Here is a 22,218-nt window from a genome sequence, read left to right as displayed (position 1 = left end):
ACAGAAGCAAAACCGCAGAGCAGGAACTAGTTGTGATGGTCATCCTTGTTGATGAAATATTTGAAATTTGATATGGACTTGTAAGAACTGGAAAGTAGCAGAGGCAATTTGTCAACCATCATCACCACAATGAGAAGATGAGAATGAGAGAGGGGCTTCTAGATGAATGGTGATAGGAAATATTTTAGTTCGCAAGTAACCCTAAGGTAATACTTGAGTTCGCAAGCAAACCTAACCCAAATCGGCGAACAAACAGCAGCCAAATGGCTGTCCACAGCAGGAAAACAGCAGAAAAACAGCACTTGTCCGGGAAAATCTGAGAGAAAACTCAAAGAAAAAGCTTGTATTCCACTAGTCGATGAAGAAAACAGCAAAGATACAATTGATCCTCAATTCGAGAGGAGGATCGATCTCTCCCAAATCTCTAGACGCCGCTAGAGCCCAAAGAAAACCTAAATCTCTCAAATTTCAGTCAAATTCAAGATATTCAAACCCTAGCAAAATCAACTATTTAATACATACAAATCAAAAGGAATTCCCTAAACAGTCCCTACATTCAAATTTCTCTCTGAAACCCCCCAAAAATCCTTCCTAAAACGCTCTGTTTGAGCTGTCGGCCCGCCCGATCTCCGCAGGAGGCGGAGATCCCGCCTGTTCGCCCCCGTGAACCGGTCCCGGCTGGACCGGTACAGTGGACCGGTCTAACAAATGGCTGCTGTCTTAGCTCTGTACAGGTATTGTCTACAAAGTGAATTTGTTAACAATAGTAGTTTATAGATGCATGAATGCTTGCATGATGTCATATATATTGTTGCATGATACATATTGATGCACCAAAAGAAGGCCTAAAATGTGAAGCTATTATTTTTGGTTTATTTTATTTTATTTTTTTTTAATTTTTGAAAAGAAAAAGAAAAAAAAAAAAGGTTATGTATGTGTCTTTATTCTGTCTAATGTAAGCTTGTTATGTCTTTTATCATGTAGTAATTTTTTTTATGTCCTTTCATGCGGAAGAACATATTAGTCAATTGCACCACTTGTTGTCTTAATGGGATATAAAATATAATGAACCAGTGTTGATCTTTTATTGTTGATTTTTCCTTTATTGTTAATGAAACCAATGAATGAAATTTAACAAAGGAAAAAAGAAAGAGCTTTTGTCTCGCTATGGATGGTCATCATCGCCATTAGATTCTGTTCTTTCCGCTATTTTAGAGCGTAGTTAGGATTAGTATTTTTGATGAACATGGATCTCTCCTTTGTTGTGTGCTGTAACTTCTAATTCATCATCTAGTTAAAGTATTTTTCTCTTCCATTCCATCCAGTCATTTTATTTTTTCATCTTCTTCCTCAGTTTTGTGTATATCACAAGCCCAATTTTATATATGTTACAGACCTCATATTTGAAATGAAAGTACTCTTATTCCTCTTGCACTTGTCTCTAGACCACAACATTTTGTTTGAATTGTTTTGAAGGTTTGGGTCTGTTATTATCGAAATATTATCTAATTATTGGAAACTTATTGTTGGTCCACTCAATGCCAAAAAGGGCCCATCTATAGTTGTTGAATCATGTTTTGTCCGGTGGATGATGTTGAGCCGTATTTTGTGCCATCTATGGACTAAGAGCCTATAGCTGAAGATGATGAGTAAGAATATATATATATATATATATAGAGAGAGAGAGAGAGAAAATGGATTTAGACAAAATCTTTATTATCCAAGCTAGTTGTTGTTGACCTGTATACGGCAGTCAAAATCAAATAAAAAAAAATTTTCGTACCTGTTCAGCGCCGACTCGCACGACTGCGGAAATCTCGCTCGAATCATCGCATCGTGCTCCGTTTGTCTTCGCACGACGACGTCTCGTCATGCACGATCGTCTCGACACTAAAATGAGACGGGGTGAATTAGCGATTTAAAAACTTTTTTGATTAAAAACAAAAATTATCTTTTAGTATGTAAGCGGTTTAATAAATGAAATTACAACCCACAATAACGACCCAAAACAAATATTAATCTTTTTTGTGTTTTTGATTTTGTAGAAAAAGTAAATAATAATTTTTTGTTATTTTTATCTTTCTGATTTTTTTTCTTTTTAAAATAAATATTAATCTCAACCAACTACAATGATTTTCATTTCATAATGATAATCAAGCTTAACCTAAATAGCATAAAAATAAATATGCATGTAAGTAAAATTGTAGAAAGTAAGTGCGAAAATAAAAAGAATGCAAACTGATTTTTATAGTGGTTCAATCAACTTGAAGGTCTTCTCTTCGAGTATTACATTAATTAATAGTGACTCTGCCCACTGTTAGGTAGAGAAGTCTGTAAATAATTTTTGATCTCAAAGAATCTCTCATTTCACCTCCTTGGTTCGATTGACAGAGTCGTCGAAATCCTTTTCACCTCATTGGTGTGGAGGAGTAGTTAAAATCTCTTTCAGCTCCTCAGTGTAGCGGAGTAGCAAAAATCTCTTTCACCTCCTCAATGTGGCGGGGTAGCCGATGGCCTTTGACACCAAAGTCTTCTTCATAAAGTTTCCCTTAAGACAATCACCGGCACACCCAAAAGATCTCAGGTGCAAGTTTACTAGAGAAATCGTGTAAAAAAACCCCTCTCACGCTCCTTTGAATTCCACAAGGCTCTTCTCTATCTCAGACAACCACACCCTTTCTCTCCTTTGCTCGATGCTCTCTCTTCAAACAGTCTCATAGAAGAAACATACCTCTGATTACCAAAGAGTCTTGCTAAGGTTATAACAAGAGTATATATAGAGAGAGTTTCAAAAAATTCTAATTTTCAATTATGCCAACTCAAATCACATAGTACGATTAGTTGAATGACATCATATATTATCATGTATGATTACAAATCGTCCAGTACAATTAACACAAATTAAACATCTAATCGTACAGGATGAACCAAAATTCATCTAGAGAGTTCTCAGGAGGCAATATTGCATTTAGCTCTATAAAAGGTCCTAGGAAATAGGTTATCCAAACTGCATTCATTTCTATGATTGAACGTACTATAGTAGATCAATCCTTAAGTGATGAATTATAGATAGTGGCTATATAATAAGAGCTTAATTAGTTCATTAGAAATAATGTATGGGAATAGGTTAGAAGATCCATTGATCAGAGTTTAGTTGGCACCAAATGAGTTTTTAAGAATAAGTTGAATGACTTTGGGTCGGTATTAAGAAACAAAGCAAGTTAGTAGCTAAGGGGTATAATCGAGTAGAGGATATTAATTTTTAAGAGACTTTGTCCCAGTTAGCTAGGTTTGAAGCCATAAGAGTTTTATTAGCATTTTTATGTTTTAGAGTCTTTAAGTTGTATCATATGGATCTAAAAAAGTACTTTTTTTTAAAATTGCGTTATAAAAGAGGATGTATATGTAGAATAAATCTAAGGCTATGAGAATTCTTCATTTTCAAATCATGTTTTCAAACTTAAGAAAATATTGTATGAGTTGAAACAAGCACCTAGGGCATGGTGTGATAGTTTGAGCAACTTTTTTTTAAAGAAGTCTTTTGTTAAGGGTAGTGTAGACACCATATTATTTTTTAAGAAAGTTGGAGAGAACATACTCATAGTACAAATTTATGTTGATATTAGTTAACAATCATACTAATGACTCCTTAGGATGGTAGATTTTATATTGAAAATATTTGATGATCCTTGGTCATATTGTATGATTTGACCATTGATTGTATGCTCCAAAAGAGATGCTTTGGACGGACTTAATTGGACAGTATGATCCTCAGATCAAAGATCATACTGTATATGAAAACCCCAAGCTATGAAATGGAGAGGATTTTATTCCAATTGTTCACATCTTCAAGCTTCAACTCCCATCTTCTTTAGCCATAATTTCCTACTTGGTTTTCATAGCTCAGATATGTTGTCGTTTGGATTTCCATAGAAAGGTAGATTGTAGATTCAATCTGAGGAGCATGATGAAGCCTATGCACGATATAAAAGTGCCTCCATCCTTGTTTCTAAAAATTTGAATCAAGAAAATCTATCCTATCAGGTACTTAAGCTGTTCACCACCTCCACTCTATAGTTAATCATTTGCTTAGCTTTTTCCTACCACACAAAACTTTTGCATAAAGTTTTCACTAATTTTCACATCACCTCTGACTGTACCACCTTATAGTCCCTAGTTTGTCAACGCCAAGTCACCATCACATTAGATGACTTCCATTAATATCTTCACTTGTCTAATGCTAGTCCAATCCCATATTTTGTTTCTAGATCCTCAAATTATAATTGGACTGATATCAATACCACAATTAGGAACTCTCATTTACCTTACCATTAGCCCTTACTGAGTTCCTTGGTTTTAAATGCTCGTGTCATTCAACATATTCTCTAGAATAATATTATTCCTAAAGCAGGTGACCACACGAATATAACTCCTTTGTTATCCTTGGTCACTTATTTTTGTATGTCTAGCACATAATTTAATGCATATGACATATGTTAGCATCTATATATATTCCGCAATCAATTGAGTGCATTAAGAAAGGTGAATAATAGGTATGTCATTAGCACAAGCATCGAGATGCCTCAATTGATGCCAAAATAGCTTTAATTTGATCATGAAACTGATCACATCGATGCACTCCGGGCTTTGAATATACCAAAGAAGAATCCTTCGTGCACAACACAATTCGAAATGATGATGAACACGATTGTTGGAAAGCACGATGTTATAAAAAAATTACCCAAATGACCTCCGATCATGAAATAGAATGCACCATTGTGATCAACATATTGAATTTACTTAAGGGTGGACCCCCCACAATCGATTTGAACAAAGGTGATCAAATTTGATGTTATTAGACATGACAATATGTGATGCTATCCAAACGTCATCCGTTCACAAAATGGACTCTTTTGTTGTGTATGGAATGTCAAAATACCAAGAAATGATTATAATATTGCTCGTCCTTGTATGAGTGAAAATGTGTAGTCAACGCGAGTATCGAGGCAAGGCACACAAATTGAGTCACACATAGAAAGTTGAATTATGGGAGGGATGGATCAATCTATATTGCTCTTATGTTATCTTAATTTTATAATAATAATAATAACCACCGTCGTCAAACTATAATCCTACTGACCAAACTAACAAGCTAACATTCACTTAAGAATAGCTCTCATGGCATTATATTCTTCTAATCCCAACCCTATACTTTTTTTTTTTTTTTAATTTCTCTTCTCTGACTATATCTAACCAACTACGATTGGGTGAGAGAACTCCCTTGACCCTCCTCTAGTTGCCCCAAGGTAATCCTGACGATCATAAGCCGCCGGCGATGAGGATTCCGGCTACCCGAGGGGATCAACATTCCAAGTCTTTTTGCATGCGATCCAGATGTCGAGAGCTCGAGATTCCTTCTATAAGGAGGAGAATGGATAGTGTAGAAGTGAAACAATCCTATTTGTGGGTTAAATCGTCCAAAAATCACTGTAAAATCTTCAACCCTAGTGTAGAACACATACGATTAAATATAGCTTTCTATTAAGTGCTTTTTAGACCGTGATTTCATTTCCCCATTGATGCTCTTCACATGCACGAGTGAGTCTGGGACGCAGATGGAGGACTCCACGTCTCCACCTCACGCGGACGTGATGTCGTGACCTGGTGCGGATGTGATCTGACGGGCAGCACGGACCTGACCTAACGCACGGGTCAATTCGGGTTGACCCGCGGGTTGTCGGGTCAACCCGAACCCGACCCGTTTTTCAAATGGGTCAGAAATCCGAACCCGGACCCGACCCGTTTCGCAAACGGGTTGACCCAAACTCGGATTTTTTTCAGGTCGAGTTCTGGTCAGATTTCAGGTCTTGTCAAATGTTGACACCCCTAGCTGTTATCAGCATTTATTTTTATTTTTATTTTCCCTTTTTTCTTAAGTGTGAGTTAATAATCTTAATTAGAAAATTCTCCCCCACCCAAAAAAAATCTTAATTAGAAAATTCCAGTAAAACAATTACAGCGATGCAGGCTAAACTCAAGGCACCATACAAAGTTCAGAGGAAGACAGACCGGCGTGAAACGGCAGCCTGCTACAAGGACCGCATTTTCGGACCATTGATCGCGACTCTTTATTACTTGCCATTAATTTATCCAATTCCAGCAATGGCCCACCCTTCACTGCCCTGTCTTCGCCTGGCTCTACCTATTTGGAATTTCAAGGTCATTTCTCATTATTATTTTTAAACTATTAATATCAATTAAAATATTAAAATAAAATTACACAGACATCATATAGAATAAAATTAATCTCTCATAAATTTAACAATAAAAATAAAATTCTCATTATGAAAAAAATAGCAGAAATATATATTTGTCGATTGAGAATCGCTACCGGCGACTCGTTTTTCATCTCCTTCTCTTTCTAACGACCTCGTATAAACGGACATAGTCGGCCTCGCCGTCGGCCTAACATCCCTCTCCACTTCGTATAAGCAAGCGGCGACCGCACATGAGGCGATGATCTGTTGCCCTAGCGTCGAATCTACGAATTCTCTCTCTAAAAGAGGCAGGTGTTAGGCTGAGAAAAGATAATGAATTCGAATCAGCAGAGGAGCTCCGATTTGGATCTGGTAATCTTCCGTTGAGGAAGATGAGAGGCAGGCGGGCTGACGACGCCTCCATGAAGGATCGACGCCGTCGAGACGGCGGTGGAGGCGGGAAATTTTCGAGATCGTCGAGCTCCTTCACTTTTTCTTTTGCTCTTTTCCTCCTCTGCGTCGCCCTCTGTTCCGTTGTTGCCTTATCCACTTTCCGACTTATCGGAGGTAAGAAAAAGAATATTTGAAGCGATTAGCTTTTCAAACGGAACAACTGCATAGCTCATATTGATTTTCTGTTGGATTTTCTTTCTTACCGCTTGCTGTTATCAACCGGATTAGTTTGGGAATGTTGGGGAGCCTGTTCGAATTCTGTTACTGGATGATTTACTTGCTTTTTGATCCTAACGTTTTGAAAGAAGCTGCTTCGTTTGTGCCAATCCTGTTTTAATTAGTTTTTCTTGATTTAGATATATGCAGTTCTTGTTCCTTTGCTCGCTTGAATTGATTTCTTCCTTCGTTTTGGTCCTTGTAGAATTAGATCTTATATGAAATATGGAGAATTATTGTTTTTCTTTTTTATCCATATTATTCGACCTGATTTTCCGTTTTTTTTTTGGTCCAATTTCAACAGTGTCCTTCCGACCCGTTCTGCTTCCCACATGGAGGAACCCTACCATGAACGCCATCTCTGGTGAATACCCTCTTTCTCGGCGAGACCTTAGAGCTTCTAATTCAAATTTAACTCCGGCCGGCCTACGCATCGAGGAGGCAGTCACCTTCCCTGACTTCGTCCTCCTCTTTCTGAAACCCCAATCATATGGCGCCATAGCAAATCTCCGTTGCATCTATTTCCTTTCTCAATCCGCTGAGTCGCATCTCAGCCTCCCTGCTCTCTCATCCTCTTCCGCCAGCTCTTGCGTCCGCTGCCCTCTCCCTCTCAAAGCCGACGTCTTTAACATCTCCCTCTCCGAAACCTCCCTGCCCCAGCTTCCTCCCATTCTTCCCCTCCGCTCAGACCATCTCGCCTACGCTTCAGTCCTCGATACCAGAGACAACACCACTGTCATCTTCGCCAAGGGCCACAACCTCCGCGCTGCTCGCCTCTCTAACCCTAACAGCTTTGAGTGCATCTTTGGCTGGGATTTCTCTCACCCCAAGTTCTCTCTATCCTCCGAGGTACTCTCGGCTGCCCAGGAGATTTTCCGCTGCCGCACTCCTCTCAGCATCCTCCAACGCCGCCACAATTCCCCTTCCATCTTTCCATTTGTGTCTGTCAGGTTCAAGGGCCATGGAAGCATTCCTCTCCCCTCCATTGCCCGACCCGAAACCTTCTCCTCACCTCCAATGCCAAAGCGACCACCCAAGGCTCACTTGATGTGTGTCTGCACCATGCTTCGCAACCAGGCAAGGTTTCTCCAAGAGTGGATTATCTACCACTCACGCATCGGCGTCGAGCGGTGGTTCATCTATGATAACAACAGCGATGATGACCTTGAGCAGGTTGTGCAAGGGCTTTTCACCCAGTGGAGGATTATGATCAGCCTCCATGAGTGGCCATGGTTGAAGACCCAAGAGGCTGGTTTTGCTCACTGTGCCCTGCGTGCCCGGGAATCCTGCAAATGGGTGGGATTCATTGATGTAGACGAATTCCTTTACTTCCCTTCGAATTTTAAGCTGCATGATGTGTTGAGGAACTACTCGAGATCTCCATCAATAGCAGAGCTCCGCACAACTTGCCATAGCTTTGGGCCGTCAGGTAGGAAGACCGCTCCTCCTGAGGGTGTCATGGTTGGTTACAGTTGTCGTATTTCCCCGCCGGAGCGGCACAAATCAATCATCAGGCCAGAAGCTTTGAACCCCTCCCTGATCAATGTTGTCCACCATTTTCATCTCAAAGATGGAATGAAGTTTGTGAACATGGATGTGCGGGTTATGGTGATCAACCATTATAAGTATCAGGTATGGGAGGTGTTCAAGGAGAAGTTCCACCGGAGAGTGGCAACATATGTGGCTGATTGGCAGGAAGATGAGAATGTGGGATCAAAAGACAGGGCACCAGGATTAGGAACTAAAGCGGTGGAGCCATCGGATTGGGCAAACCGATTCTGCGAGGTGAATGACACTGGTCTAAGGAATTGGGTGTTGCAGGCCTTTGTTGATCCTAACACTGGCCATCTCCCATGGTAGTTGGGGCATGGCTTATATTCTTTCTTGTTCATCAGACTTTGCAATACAAACTTGTAGAAGAGACACAGGGGAGGAGAATACAGGCACAATGAGGAGGTGAGGTTGCTCCAATTTCTTTTTTTTGGCCCTTTTTTGTCATTGAAGTTTTTTGTTTTTTTAATGATTTTTGTAATTAGTGGGACACAGAGGCAAATGATTCTTTTTGTAGATAGTTACATAAGGTGAATCCTTCTTGACAGGAAAGTTTAGATTGGGATGAATTGAAAGGGAATTTGGGCTTGGAGTTTTGCACTTTGATATGAAGCCATCTTGAATGTTCATCTTTTTAATATAGCTGGTCATATAGTTTGTTATTTATTTAGAATTCTATCTAGATTTCCAAAGGTTACCAAGGACTTGGTTGATCATGTGGCCTTGAATGTTCTTTTGGGCTCCTCTTTCTCAGTTATGAATGAATGTCCATCAGGGCAATGAGCATGCGCCTGATATTTTTCATTGATGCTGCTGTGTACTTGATTTTTACCTGAAATAAAGAAAGAAAGAAAGGGTTTATCAAAACATGCTTATTAACCCACCAATGCTTAGCTTGGTTGGGAACCCTCATCTCGAGTTCGATTCCCTCAAGTGGCAGTCGCCCCTTCAGTGAGGGCCTCAAAGCGCCGGCTACGGGTACAGTGGCGTGGATGGCCAGATAGGTCGGCCGGGGTTTACGAACTGCCAAGCACGCTCGGCAAAGTCATGGCAGCGGACAGTTCCTCGTCACCCAAAAAGAACATGCTTTTTATGAATCTTTATTGAAATTAAAGTATAAATAAATTCAATGGAGATTTGGGCTTCTTCTTCATTGTTTTTATCTTTCTGTTTCAGTTTTTCTGGTAAAGATAGTTGCATTATATAGCCTATAAGAGTAGGTTGAATTAGTGAAGTCTGTAGCCATCTTCTTGTGTGCTGGCTTTGGAGGACCACGCATGTTCTTTATTACAAGAGCGCGTCCGTGAAGAATTGGGCTTCTTGACCAACGTTACATTCCCTTTTAATAATTGTTCTGTTTATACTAATCTATATTAAGTTATTAACTATTAAAAATTCTTTGGAAGATTTTCATTATTATTATTATTATTATTATTATTATTTTAAAAGAAGTCATAACCTAAAACTCCCATCAAACAAGAGCTTTATCTAAATTTTTATTATGGGTTCATTCTTCATTTTTTTAAAAATTTTCATAATTGGTTGATTATAATTTTTTTTTATTTTCTTAATATATTTTTATTGTGAGGAATATATTTTTTTATAATTAAGTGCGACCATATAAGAAAATTATTTTAAAAAGAAAAATTATAATACTTACAAAAGTTTTTTAACTTTTTTTTTTAAATAATAGCACTAGAACTAATTTATATATTCTAATTTTATTTTATTTACATAAATAAAATTTTTAACATTTTGTAAATTAGTTAAGGCTTTTGTTTGGGATGCTTTTTTTATTGTTTCTTAAAGTAGTAAGAAAGTCATCACAAAATAAACATAGCTTGCATAATGCTAATTTGTAACAACATGAAGCACATATATTTTGAGAGCAATAATTATTTTAGGTATGAGGTCCATTGATTTTGAGTGTTTGTGTAATTGAGGAGAAAACAAAAATGCCATTGCATTTATTGCTAATATTCATTTATAACAAATTTTTTTTGTGCTTTTTATTTGAAAGTCTAACTTTTATCAGCTCATTGTATCATTTCATTAAAAATTTACATACAAAAGATTTATTTTTTCATAATGATATGCTTCAAAAATTTTATGAACTAAAAAATTTTGTATTAAACTATAAAAAAATATTAAGAAACTTTCGAAGCCAAAGTCATCTATTATTGTTTTATTTCTTATTAAATTGCAACATCTTGCCTCAATAGATCTTCATGATCAAATATCCACAAATACTTATCATGCTCGCTAAATCATCTAGATCTTTTGTTAGAAATTTCTAGACTCCATCTATTACATATCTTCATATTAAAGTTTTAGTTCATTATTTTCAACCTTGGATTATGTTTTCTCTAACTATTTGTATGTTATCATAATCAAAAAAAGAGAAAAAAAAAAACCAAGTCCTCGATACTTGCCTCAACATCTTCTACTGTATCTCATAAGATTATTAAGTGTTCATCTATCAAAGTGTTTTATAAGAAATATCTTAAGCTTCTTTTGGGACGACTTTTTATTGTTTCTTAAAGTAGTTTTTTTTTTTTTTTTTTAGTAAGCATTGTCCTTAGGCCAGTATAAACCCCGGTCGACCTACCATGCAACCCACACCAATTTACATGGGCCAACACTTAAGGCTTTCACTGCTTGCCAAGGGATTCGAACCAGGGACCTGGCTTTTGCCCAGCCGGCTGTTCACCACCTGGACAAATAGCGGTGGGTAAAAATTTTTAGTTTTTGTACTAAAAATCTGCTTGAAGAAGTAGTAAGAAAATAGTCACAAACGAAACCTTAATTTCCTATTTAAGCTATCCTAAAATAATTCCTTGTAGTGACAATTTTCCTGCTAAAATGGATGTGGATGTTGTATTTGTTTAAAATATTTCCCTTCTATCTTATCAATTTTTTTATCTCCATGTTTGTTAGTGCATTATTTTATAATGCTAATTTATCTAATAAAAATCATAAAAATGTTGTAGCATAAGTTGGATTAATACGATAACACAAATCACAAAAAATATATTTATATATATAGTAATAATGGTAGGATATACTTCTAATAATAATGCTTGATTCACATTTCCCTACTGGGGTGGCTGACATCACCTTTCCCTTTAATTGTCTTATCTACTTATGTCCTCAAACAACCAAATTGAAAAATAAAAATTTGTATAGTAAGAACTTAGCATAATTATATGCCTAATTTTTTCTACAAGTCAAGCAACATGCATAATATTTTACAAATTATTTCATTAAGTATCTAAGCTTGTAGAGCCATAATATTACATTAGTATTCCTTTTATGCACATCCATTATGATTAGAATCCTTTTTATTAATGCTCTATATGCTCTTTGTTTTTATAAATTGGTCCTACTGTTTCTTAAAAAAGTTTTCTAGTACAAATTTTTTAATTTTTGTACTAAAAAACTACTTTAAGAAGCAGTAAGAAAGCCGTCCCAAACCAAACCTATGTCACAATTCACTTTATGTGGAAATAACTTTATACGTGGAACAAGTGGTTACTCGTTTTTTGATAATTACTATGATGCATGAATCTAATGTTTGACAATTAATTTAATGATGTTGTAATGAATTGCACAAACTAATCCTTGAATTAGGATTCCACTGAAATATTCTAAACCATTAGTTGTAATTATTCCATACATAAATCTTGCATCATGAGATAATCCATTTTGTTACATTTCATTCTATGAGTCATGCAAAAGCATCATCTTTTAAATTTTTATTGCTTTCATGTGTTGACTAGAAGTTATGATATCATCAATTTGCCAGCCCAATATATTTTATTATACATATCATCAACATCTTATGCAATGATTATTGTCATTGATTTATCAAAGTTCTCTAATGAGTATTGTAAACATCATATATGCATTGCCCATAGGAAGATTTCACTCCAAACACAAAACAGACAAAAAATATATATATGAAATTATGCATAAACACCTATGAAGACTAAAATAATGTGAAATACGTATGAAGTCTTTAGAGGATTCACTTCCAATGCTCATTACATTTAGACTCAAACCCAATAAATACTAATGAAATTATACAATTTTTACAATAATAGTGAGAAATGTGCCTCTATAATTTAAAAGCATTATGTGTCATCTTTATTTAGGATAGGATAAAATAATTTCACCCATAAATGGATGGTCTAAAAGCTTAAAATATTCACTTCAAATGTTGATTTGTACTAACTAGCATTCTAGGGGCAATATCATACCAGGAACAACGAATGACCTCAATTTATCGACAGAGTGATCATATAAGTCCTTATAATTATAAAATATCATTTTGATGGTCTTTGATCATAATTTGCTTTTATATAAGAAATTTTACTATTAAAATTTGCCTCAATACATGCTACAATTTTATTAGGCAGTAGATGTTAATATTATTGAATCACCATAACAAGATAATGACATATGAATCAATTTTGATGAACAATGGATTTTTTAGGATGCATACATGTATGAAAACAACCCATATTTGTAATTGTAATAGCCTCAAATTTTAATTTCTCTAAAATTCTTGCAAGTCCTAAAATTTTGGCTAAGAGCGATGTGATGCTACGCTTATGAGTGTAGCGGAGATGCCCTCTCTATTTGAGAGCTCTGAAATGAGCAATGCAAAAGCACTGTGACTATGAAGCATTGTGGCCCTAAGATAAAAGGTTTACAAGGATTTGAGTGAGTGATGTGGTGTTGAAGTGCTGAGCCCTGTGACAATGGACAAAAAAATTTATTTTTCAAATAAAAAATGAAATCTCATTTTATCAAAACCCTCACCTAAGCCATGTTCCCCCCTCCCATTTCTTTATATGGCCGGCTAAGAAGAGATATAAGAGGAGAGAGAAAGTAAGATTTGTGCCAATATGTCTCATCGCTAAAATTATGAAAAGTGTTCTAATCATGGTAGGTAATCTTAACCCTACTTTTATTTAGATAATTTTGAGTTTCATCTAATTTATCTCTCCTAAATATAATAAAAATATAATATTCCTCATTCTAGTGAACTTTTATCATGTAACTTTTGATATATTATAGATATCATTATTTTGAAAATTTTGATGTGCTCATATTAAAATTTCATCTATTGATTTTATGTTTATGTGAGAAATAACAAGTACAAAATGATCGGGAGTGACTATACTACGTACATCTAGACTTGAAATATATAATATGCATAAAGTTACTATTCATTTGTCATAATATACATTTTAGCATAAAACATACATAGTGATGATTACACTGGATATATTTATATGTTATGATAATTGTATAAGATGAGAATATGAAGTTTGAATAGCATAATAATTGTACCTATAGAATGATATAAAATTTGAAGGAGCATACAAAATTCCCCAAATAGTTACAAACTTCATAGAATGCTTGATGTGAATAATTTGATTTCTTTAAAGAAGAAGAAGAAGAAGAAGAAAACATTTGGAAGAAGAAAGTAGAAATGAAGGTTTGAGAGGGTAGAAATGAGGGAGAAAATAGTAGAAATTTTTTATGATTTTTCTCTCTTGTGAGGGTGGGGGTGGGAGCATGTAGGGTATGTTTAAATAAATTTACAATATTGGTTAGTCGTCCTTCCCAAAAGTTAAGACATCTACAATCTCAAATTTAAAATAAAGATAAAATGTAATTTTACAGGGTATTTTAAGGTTATTATTTTCCCCATTAATTTGATCCAGACGAGATCTCAGCTTCAGAGAATGCGGGGGAACAAACGAATGGGGAATGTTTTTGGTCGAAAGGTTGTGGGAAAAGAGGAGATGTTTTCAATTTGGAGGGTTGTGAGGGTTTTCTGGGGATGCAGCCGACTCAGATGCGGAGTTGGAAAGAGGAGGAAAATCGACGTTGAGAATGGTTGAAGTCTTCACGAAGATAATAGGGAGGAGTAGGAAGATGAGAGGTTCCCCTTGGCATGGGAAAATTATTAGGTGCGGACATCGGACCTAGAAATAGGTCCAGATATCCAATTAAATTTTGACACATGGACTGTGATTTGCCTGGGTTTTTTTACTGCGTTTTTATTGCGCTTTACCTGCGTTTTTGGCACGCTTGACTTAAAATTCCGCGGACACGTGTACATTCCACATGTCAATATTTTATTCGAGATCGGACCTAATAATTTTCCGATAAAGCGCAATGAAAGCGCAGTCAAAGCGCAATGAAAGTGCAGTCAAAAAGCACAAGCAAAGCACAATCCATGTGTCAAAATTTAATTGGATATCCAGACCTATTTCTAGGTCTGGTGTCCGGACCTAATAATTTTTTCTTAGCGTGGATGGGTGAGGGAAGAGAGCAATTATTACGCGCGATGAAATCCGAACGTATCCGAATGTATACCGAGCAATACCGAGTTTTAGGTGACATGGCGCGTGGTTATTGGCCTTTAAACATATTTGGTGACCGGACGTAATAATTGCTCGAGGGAAGAACAGTAACCGTAACATAAAAGCACCTAGGGTAAGAAAACCTAGCGGAGCCACAACCCCAGAACCATGTGAAGCCTTCTTTAGACGATTTACTTGAAAAGCAGACTTAACAAAGCATCAAGCTCAATAGAAATTTAAGATAAATTTAGTCTTCGGTGCATGTGCACTTTTACTGCTTTTATTAATGCTTCATGTTACTATGGGCTTCATAAAAAATAAATATTATTATTTATCATCGCCGGCGCTACCTCAATCAGTGGCGCCACCCCACCGGAGACCACCGTTGTCTCTATGACAACCATTGCATAAATAGGTAAAGCAACCTGTTTATAAGATAAAAATATATTTTATTTCATATCAACATATAAATAAAATAAAATAAAATATAAATAAATATTAAAATATTACCAAATGGCCCTTAAGCATTTGATAATCTGGTTTATGATGTGAACTTGAAGGATATTTCAGAGGCTATCGTTGTAAAATGTAATTGCCTATCTGTGCTTTGAGATAAGGATGTCTTACCTCTCTTGACGAAAAGCTTGAGAAGAATCTAAAAATGTTCAATACTGTCACATTCTTTGATTTGATTAAAGCTAAAGCTAATTGCTTTCTTGGAAGATAATAATATTCCATCATGTCCGCAAAGCCCAACCTTATCCTTTTCGCCATGGTTCTTTCTGTCCTTTTACTGTAAAAGTTTATTACCAGAATTTTCTTCTGCGCAGAAATTTATGGCGGTATCGAGCTCATTTCTTAACTATTCCAATCGTCCCACCACGGGTGGCCTGGTGGTGGAGACTTGGCTGGCCAAAGGCCAGGTACCAAGTTCGAATTCCCTCGGCTCTTCATGACAGTCTTAAGTGTCGGTCCGTGTAAATTGGTGTGGGTTGCATGCTAGGTCGACCGGGAGATTAGTGGCCGAAGGCCGATACTCCTTGTCCAAAAAAAAAAAAAACTATTCCAATCGTGCAGCTCATTGGCAAACATGAAGAAATTCTTCTTGGTGGCTGACGTTCAAAGCCCTTAACACTCTAAAAAAAAGAAGCTATTACAATCTTTAAAAGACTCGCAACACACAGCTGTCCTTGGTTTGTTGGTTGGGAGCTTAGGCTACAAACTAAGAGTTCTTGAGTTCGAGTCTTGTGCATGTGATGTTTGTGTGAGTCTGCCTTAATTGGCCTTATTGTCCCAAAAAAAAAAAAAAAACACAACTAGTTGCTTACACTGAGTGCCTTAGGGTATCTCCAACCAAAAAAACTCATTTTTCACTCTTAAATACAATAACATTTTAATGCAGTAACTCATCTCTAATAAATTCTATTTCACAACACCAAAAAATAATATTCGGTGTATATTCATTCTCTTATATATTTTTTATTTTGTCATTGCACTATTTACTTGTTCAGAGTGATGGTGACATAGATGGTAATATTATCAGCAGAATTCAAGTTGGATAAGGTGGATGGTTGAAGTGGAGGAATGCATCGGGCTTGTTGTGTGATAGATAAGTACCCCTCAAACTTAAGAAAAAATTTTATAAGATGGTGGTGAGGCCTGCAATGCTTTATGGTGTCGAATATTGACCATTAAAAGAGAAGCATAATACTAAGTTAAGTATGATAGAGATGAGGATGCTCATGTGGATGTGTTGCTTTACCCTTATGGATAGGATACGAAATGAGCATATACATGAAAAGGTTGGAGTAGCTCCAATAAAAGATAAGATTAGATAGAGCAACCTTTGATGATTTGGTCATATAAAACGGCAACCTTATGATGACCTGGTTAGGAAAGTAGAGGTATTAGATTTGACTTATGTTAAGAAAGGTAGAGACTGACCTAAGAAGACTTGATTATAAAATATTAGAAATGATCTTTCTTTATTAAATTTAAATGAGAATATGACATTTAATAGGCCACAATAGAGAAAATGGATTCATGTAGCCGACCCCACGTAGTGGGATAAAGGCTTGATGTCGTTGTTGTTATCATTGTGCTGTTTACTATATATTTTTTAATTATTTGATATCCTTAATTAAATTTATAAGGGAATGTAAAAAATATTAAGACACTAGATGTAGGAATAATATTCATGAAATTTAATTAAGAAAGATCATTTCGAAATAGTGTCAGTGAACTTTGCTTTCAAGATGAAGATTGAAACTCCACTATCGAGATAAAATTTTTGAGAATTACACATAATTATGCATGTAAGGTGATTCAGTACTCTTGATTGAGAAAAAAAACTTGAAGCTTATAATGGGATATATATGTAGTGCCTATCCTTGATAGAATTTTATGAACTGGGATTCCGCACCGTCTATACAAGATAATGTCGAGTCACTTTTAAGAGGCAAAATCATACTCAACAAAGGACGCCTATATATACAAGATAATGTCAAGTCACTTTAAGAGGCAAAATCAGACTCAACAAAGGAAAATTTTATATATCTGAAATTTTTCACAACTCGAAGAATATTTTGTTAGAAGTACTAAAGCTTGAAAGGGAGATACACGCCCCCTCTCAAAAATAATATTTTACTAGAGCCATAGAAGGGAGAGGCACCTCCTATACTAGATAGTAGGGAGCCTCTTTTAATGGAAAAATAAAAGGGGAGAAATGGGGCAAGTTTACTCCATCTTTGAGGGATATTTATACCTGAAAGGGGGAAGGGATTAAATTTTCAAGAAAAAAAATTTAAAAAAAAACCAAAAAAAAAAAGAGAAGAAATGAAAAAAATATATCTTAAAAAAAATCTATAAGAGGTGCCAATAAAAATGAAATTTTAATTTATAGATTTTTTCACATCCTCAAAGAATAATTTGTTATGAGTAATAGAGCTTAAAATGGGGATACACACCCCTATTAAAATTAATATTTTACTAGAGCCTAAGAAGAAGGCACCTCTTATACAAGACATTGAAAGCCTCTTTTAATGGAAGAATCAGAGAGAAGAAATAGGGCAAATTTTTTCCCTCTAATATTTATACATAAAGGGGAAAGGGATTAATTAATTTTCTAAATAAAATTATAAAAAATAGAAGAAAAGAAAAACAATCTTAAAAAAAAAAATTTCTAACCGACGGCAATAGGCTTCCTTTTATTAAGCGCTATATCACCTATAATAAGGCTCTAAGGGCAACTCCAATGGAACGGCAAACATTTGTTTGTCATTCTTACTTTGCTCCAACCGACCTTCATTTTTGACATCATTTGATCGCGAATGAATAGTGGATGCCAATATTGGCATTGCACTGTTCATCTGCACCATTTTCTTATCGCTACCAAACTTTCGGAAGAAAGGCGCGAAAGAAGAGAACGACGGTTTACGGGGTAACATGGCGTTCGATTGGAGATGAATCACAACATTTTTTTATTTCACTATATTTTGAAGTGAAAAAATGAGATTTTCGGTTGGAGATGCCCTAAAATAACCTTATTATGGGAGGTGCCCAAACCAAAAAGAATAGGCAGGCGCTAGCTGCTTGAGCAACCACCCTTGCCGGCCAACTGGCTCAATCCAGTTCGGGCCCAATTTTGAGCCCAAAAAGCCTATTCCGGCAAATTTAGGGTCCATGGGATCAATTTTGGCATTATGGTCTGAAGTTCAATCTTTTCAGAGCCCAACAACGCCTCCATGACAAAAAATCAAGCGAAATTGAAGAGTTTGAAGCAGAATATTTATATAAATTATGCTCAAATTAATGCACCAACTTCATAAAAAGAACTAAAATTATAAAAACAAATATTATATTTTGTTCACAGCTCCAATGGGAGGCCCATACTACTGTTCAGAGAAAGGTCATATCTCTTTTCTTTCTAAATTTTAATTTGTGTCATTAACGTTTATGAAGATTTGAAATATGTTTTCAAATGAAATAAGATTTGACGTCCAAAAATAAGGGACAAATGATACTATAAAAAAATTCACTTGATTAGTAGAAATCTCGATACAATATTTAAATTGATTTTTTTTTTGAATTAAATGCATGATCATTTGAACTCCGATTTTAACAAACTTATAGTCTAGTTGAATGTCTCGACGAGATAAACTTATGATCATTACATATGATAAGATTATACTCCAAATCAACTTATGTCCGGCATTTGAAATATGTTTGAAATTTTATGAACATAAATTGATGAACAGAATGACTTCCAATTATGGCATGCTTATAATCAAATCAAGTGGCTCGATAGGACAAATTTAATCCACATTCACCCAATTCTAATATCATTAAGGCATTCAAATGTTTAATCAATAATATATGGTTAAAGGGATCAATATGGATTGTACAATAGAAGTTTTGAATTCTAGCAAAATTTATCAAAATGACCATAAAATAGGCTCTAAATAAGGCTTAATTATCTAAAAAGAGAGAATGATGGAAGATTAGAATAAACTAAGAACTCTCTTACATTTCCTGTCGATCAACACCACCAGCAATTGCCACCACCGTATTCAGACTCCTTTCAAGATCAAATTCTAATGTTGGGTTTTTAGTTGTTTGTTTGTAGACATGTGAATCCTGTAATGCCCATAATGGGAATCAGTCAATTATTCTGTACATGAACATTCCTGCTTCTTTAATTATGAGGAATAGAGGATTTTTGTATCTCCCGTTTTATAGTAGATTATTGCAGCTAAATCCGACCCTATGATTTTGGCCCTTTCAGATTTTTCACATTGATGTATTCTCACATAATTATCTTGATCAAGCACGAATCTCGAGGCAAAATATAAACGGAAACTTCAAAAAATAAAATCAAGAGCATTCGAACTCCGATTTCAGCGATCTTATAGTCAAACTGAGCGTCTCGGAAATACGAACCCAACGCCACCAAATTCAACCCAATCCGAGCCCAAATGGGTCCAAATCAAGGACCCGAAGCGCTATTGAAAGGTTCAAACCACAATTTGAGTTACCAAACGGTCTCCGATTTAACGAGTTTATACTTGAATCGAGCGGCTCGATGAGACGAATCCAACAAACCCAAGATCTCCGAATTCCGACATCATTAAAGCCTCCAAATGTCCAACGAACGGTACACAATCGAAGGGTTCAATATCGGCCGTCCATTCAAACCACTCCCTATTCGCCCATGATCTCACACCTATTTACGAGTCATGCCACTCCAGAAAAACTATAAATAGAGCTCTCATTCTTCACAAAGAGAACTCAAGTGAAGAGAGAGAGAAGAATGAGAGAAGAAGGAAGAGAAGGAAGAAGCTCCTTCTCGATCACCGCCGGAGCTCTTCCCACCGCCTGAAGACGCCGGAACTCTGCCGGATTTTCAGGAAATGCCAGGAATTTGAAGAACTTTGTAACTTTGTGAGAAGTTGATTCTAAACTGATCGTCTTGATTTGTAAGACGAATCAACCTTTGTACTTCAAACAAACACTAGTGGAACTTTACAACTGGGCGAGACCCCCTGGTTTTTTCCCTCTTTCGGGTTTTCCACGTAAAAATCTTAGTGTTCATTTCTCTTTTCTGTTTGTGTGTTAAATATTCGTGCAACGCTCGGATGTGAATTCATAAACTCTACCACCGCGTATATTAATTCTAGCACGCAACACATAAAGAAAATTTCTAACATCTACATTTTTTTCTATTGTCGCAAATTTTCTAGCACCTAACATTATGCTCTTGAAATCTTGTTACATTCATTTTTAGTGTAAACTTTTTTTTCACTATTTCTTATTTGAGTATTTTAAAATATCATTTGAATTGATTTTAATGTTTGTAGAATATTGATTTATTTTTAGAAACTAGCTTGATACGGAGAAATTTTAAAAATGAGCGACTGTTAAAGCAAATTAAGTAAACACTGCATAATTTAAATATAACTTATGTAAGAGAGTAAATGTAAAATAATTTTACCTTTTTATTGAATATTTAAAATCATTTTACATTTTCAAAAAATACAAAATAAATTAGTATTTTTAATTTTCAATAGAAAATGCAAAAAAATTATATTTTTTGATAGAAAATGCAAAATTAATATCCATTCTACTGAGAAAACAAAAATTTTGGCATTTTCTATTGAAAATGCAAATCATTTTTACATTCTCTAGGATTCAAGGAATACTAACGTACAATCATGAGTTTTTAAATAAATTTCTTTTACCTTTCAAATTTTACCATTGTAATTATAATTTTGTAAATATTATTTATTACATAAAATATCATTTATTTACTTATTTTTATACTCTTCCCAAACAAACTCGATTTTTTTTCCTCTCAATATTTTGTAAATAAATTTTATTTATTACGTAAATTCTAATTATCATTCTTTCCCCATATTATTTCCATATTAATGTTCAGAGTAGATTTGATCCTGGAGAGTCTTGGAGAGGTGGATCATTTATATCAATTCCTAGCAGAGGCAGTGGAGCACTTATGTGTTAGATTTATGATAAACAACACTTTGGTCAATGCTACAGGATGTCAAGATAGCATTTTAGGTGCGGGCATGTTAGACACATGATAGTTGAGTGTCCAAATGTAGGGTTTGACTGACATTCTGAGCCTTGATCTGAGAGTTCAATCTGATCTACAAGAAGTTCGAGGAAGATTTCAATTCATAATTTTTTTGAGGGATCATCCAGTAAAGGTAGTGGTTCTAATTCTGTATCAGGCTTTATAGTAGGGTGACCATCCTTATGTCAAAAGAGCATGGCAGTTATTTATTTATTTATTTTTGTTACTCTTTCCAAACAAACTCGATTTTTTTTTCTCTCAATATTTTGTAAATATTTATTTATTTCGTAAATTGTAATTATCATCCTTTTTCCCATATTATTCCCATATTAATGTTCCGAGTAAAATTGAACCTGGAGAGTCTTGGAGAGGTGGACCATTTATATCAATTCCTAGCATAGGCAAAGGGGCACTTATGTGCTAGATTTATGGTAGACTACACTTTGCTCAATGCTACAGGATGTCGAGATAGTATTTTAGGTGCGGGTATGTTAGACACATGATAGTTGAGTGTCCAAATGTAGGGCTTGATTGACATTCTGAGACTTGATCTGAGAGTTCAATCAGATCTACAAGAAGTTCGAGGAATATTTCAATTCATAACTTTTTTGAGGGATCATCCAGTAGAGACAGTGGTTCTAATTTTGTATTAGGCTTTATAGAAGGGTGACCGTCCTTAGGTCAGAAAGAGCATGGTAGTTATTTATTTATTTATTTTTGTTACTCTTCCCAAACAAACTCTATTTTTTTTTCTCTCAATATTTTGTATTTT

The 22,218-nt window shown here is 35.4% G+C and overlaps 1 protein-coding gene across 1 annotated transcript; it reads left to right on the top strand.

Annotated features, from left to right (window-relative positions):
* Nucleotides 1–6,386: 6,386 nt before the first annotated feature.
* Nucleotides 6,387–9,115, top strand: LOC110097194 (glycosyltransferase family 92 protein Os08g0121900). Its single transcript, XM_020823453.2, has 2 exons — nucleotides 6,387–6,824; nucleotides 7,231–9,115. Exons 1-2 carry the CDS (start codon nucleotides 6,650–6,652, stop codon nucleotides 8,784–8,786), a joined length of 1,731 nt encoding a protein of 576 aa, XP_020679112.1. The 5' UTR covers nucleotides 6,387–6,649; the 3' UTR covers nucleotides 8,787–9,115.
* Nucleotides 9,116–22,218: the final 13,103 nt, after the last annotated feature.

Source organism: Dendrobium catenatum, unplaced genomic scaffold, assembly GCF_001605985.2.
Source record: "Dendrobium catenatum unplaced genomic scaffold, ASM160598v2 fragScaff_scaffold_853, whole genome shotgun sequence".
NCBI lineage: Eukaryota > Viridiplantae > Streptophyta > Magnoliopsida > Asparagales > Orchidaceae > Dendrobium > Dendrobium catenatum.
This window is presented reverse-complemented; position numbering and strand designations above follow the sequence as displayed.

What these genes read in the sequence shown, in the direction of transcription:
- LOC110097194 (XM_020823453.2), top strand. Translation starts at nt 6,650, where the DNA reads ATGAGAGGCAGGCGGGCTGACGACGCCTCCATGAAGGATCGACGCCGT. An exon ending in CACTTTCCGACTTATCGGAG is followed by an intron (nt 6,825 to 7,230) that starts GTAAGAAAAAGA and finishes CAATTTCAACAG; the next exon opens with TGTCCTTCCGACCCGTTCTG.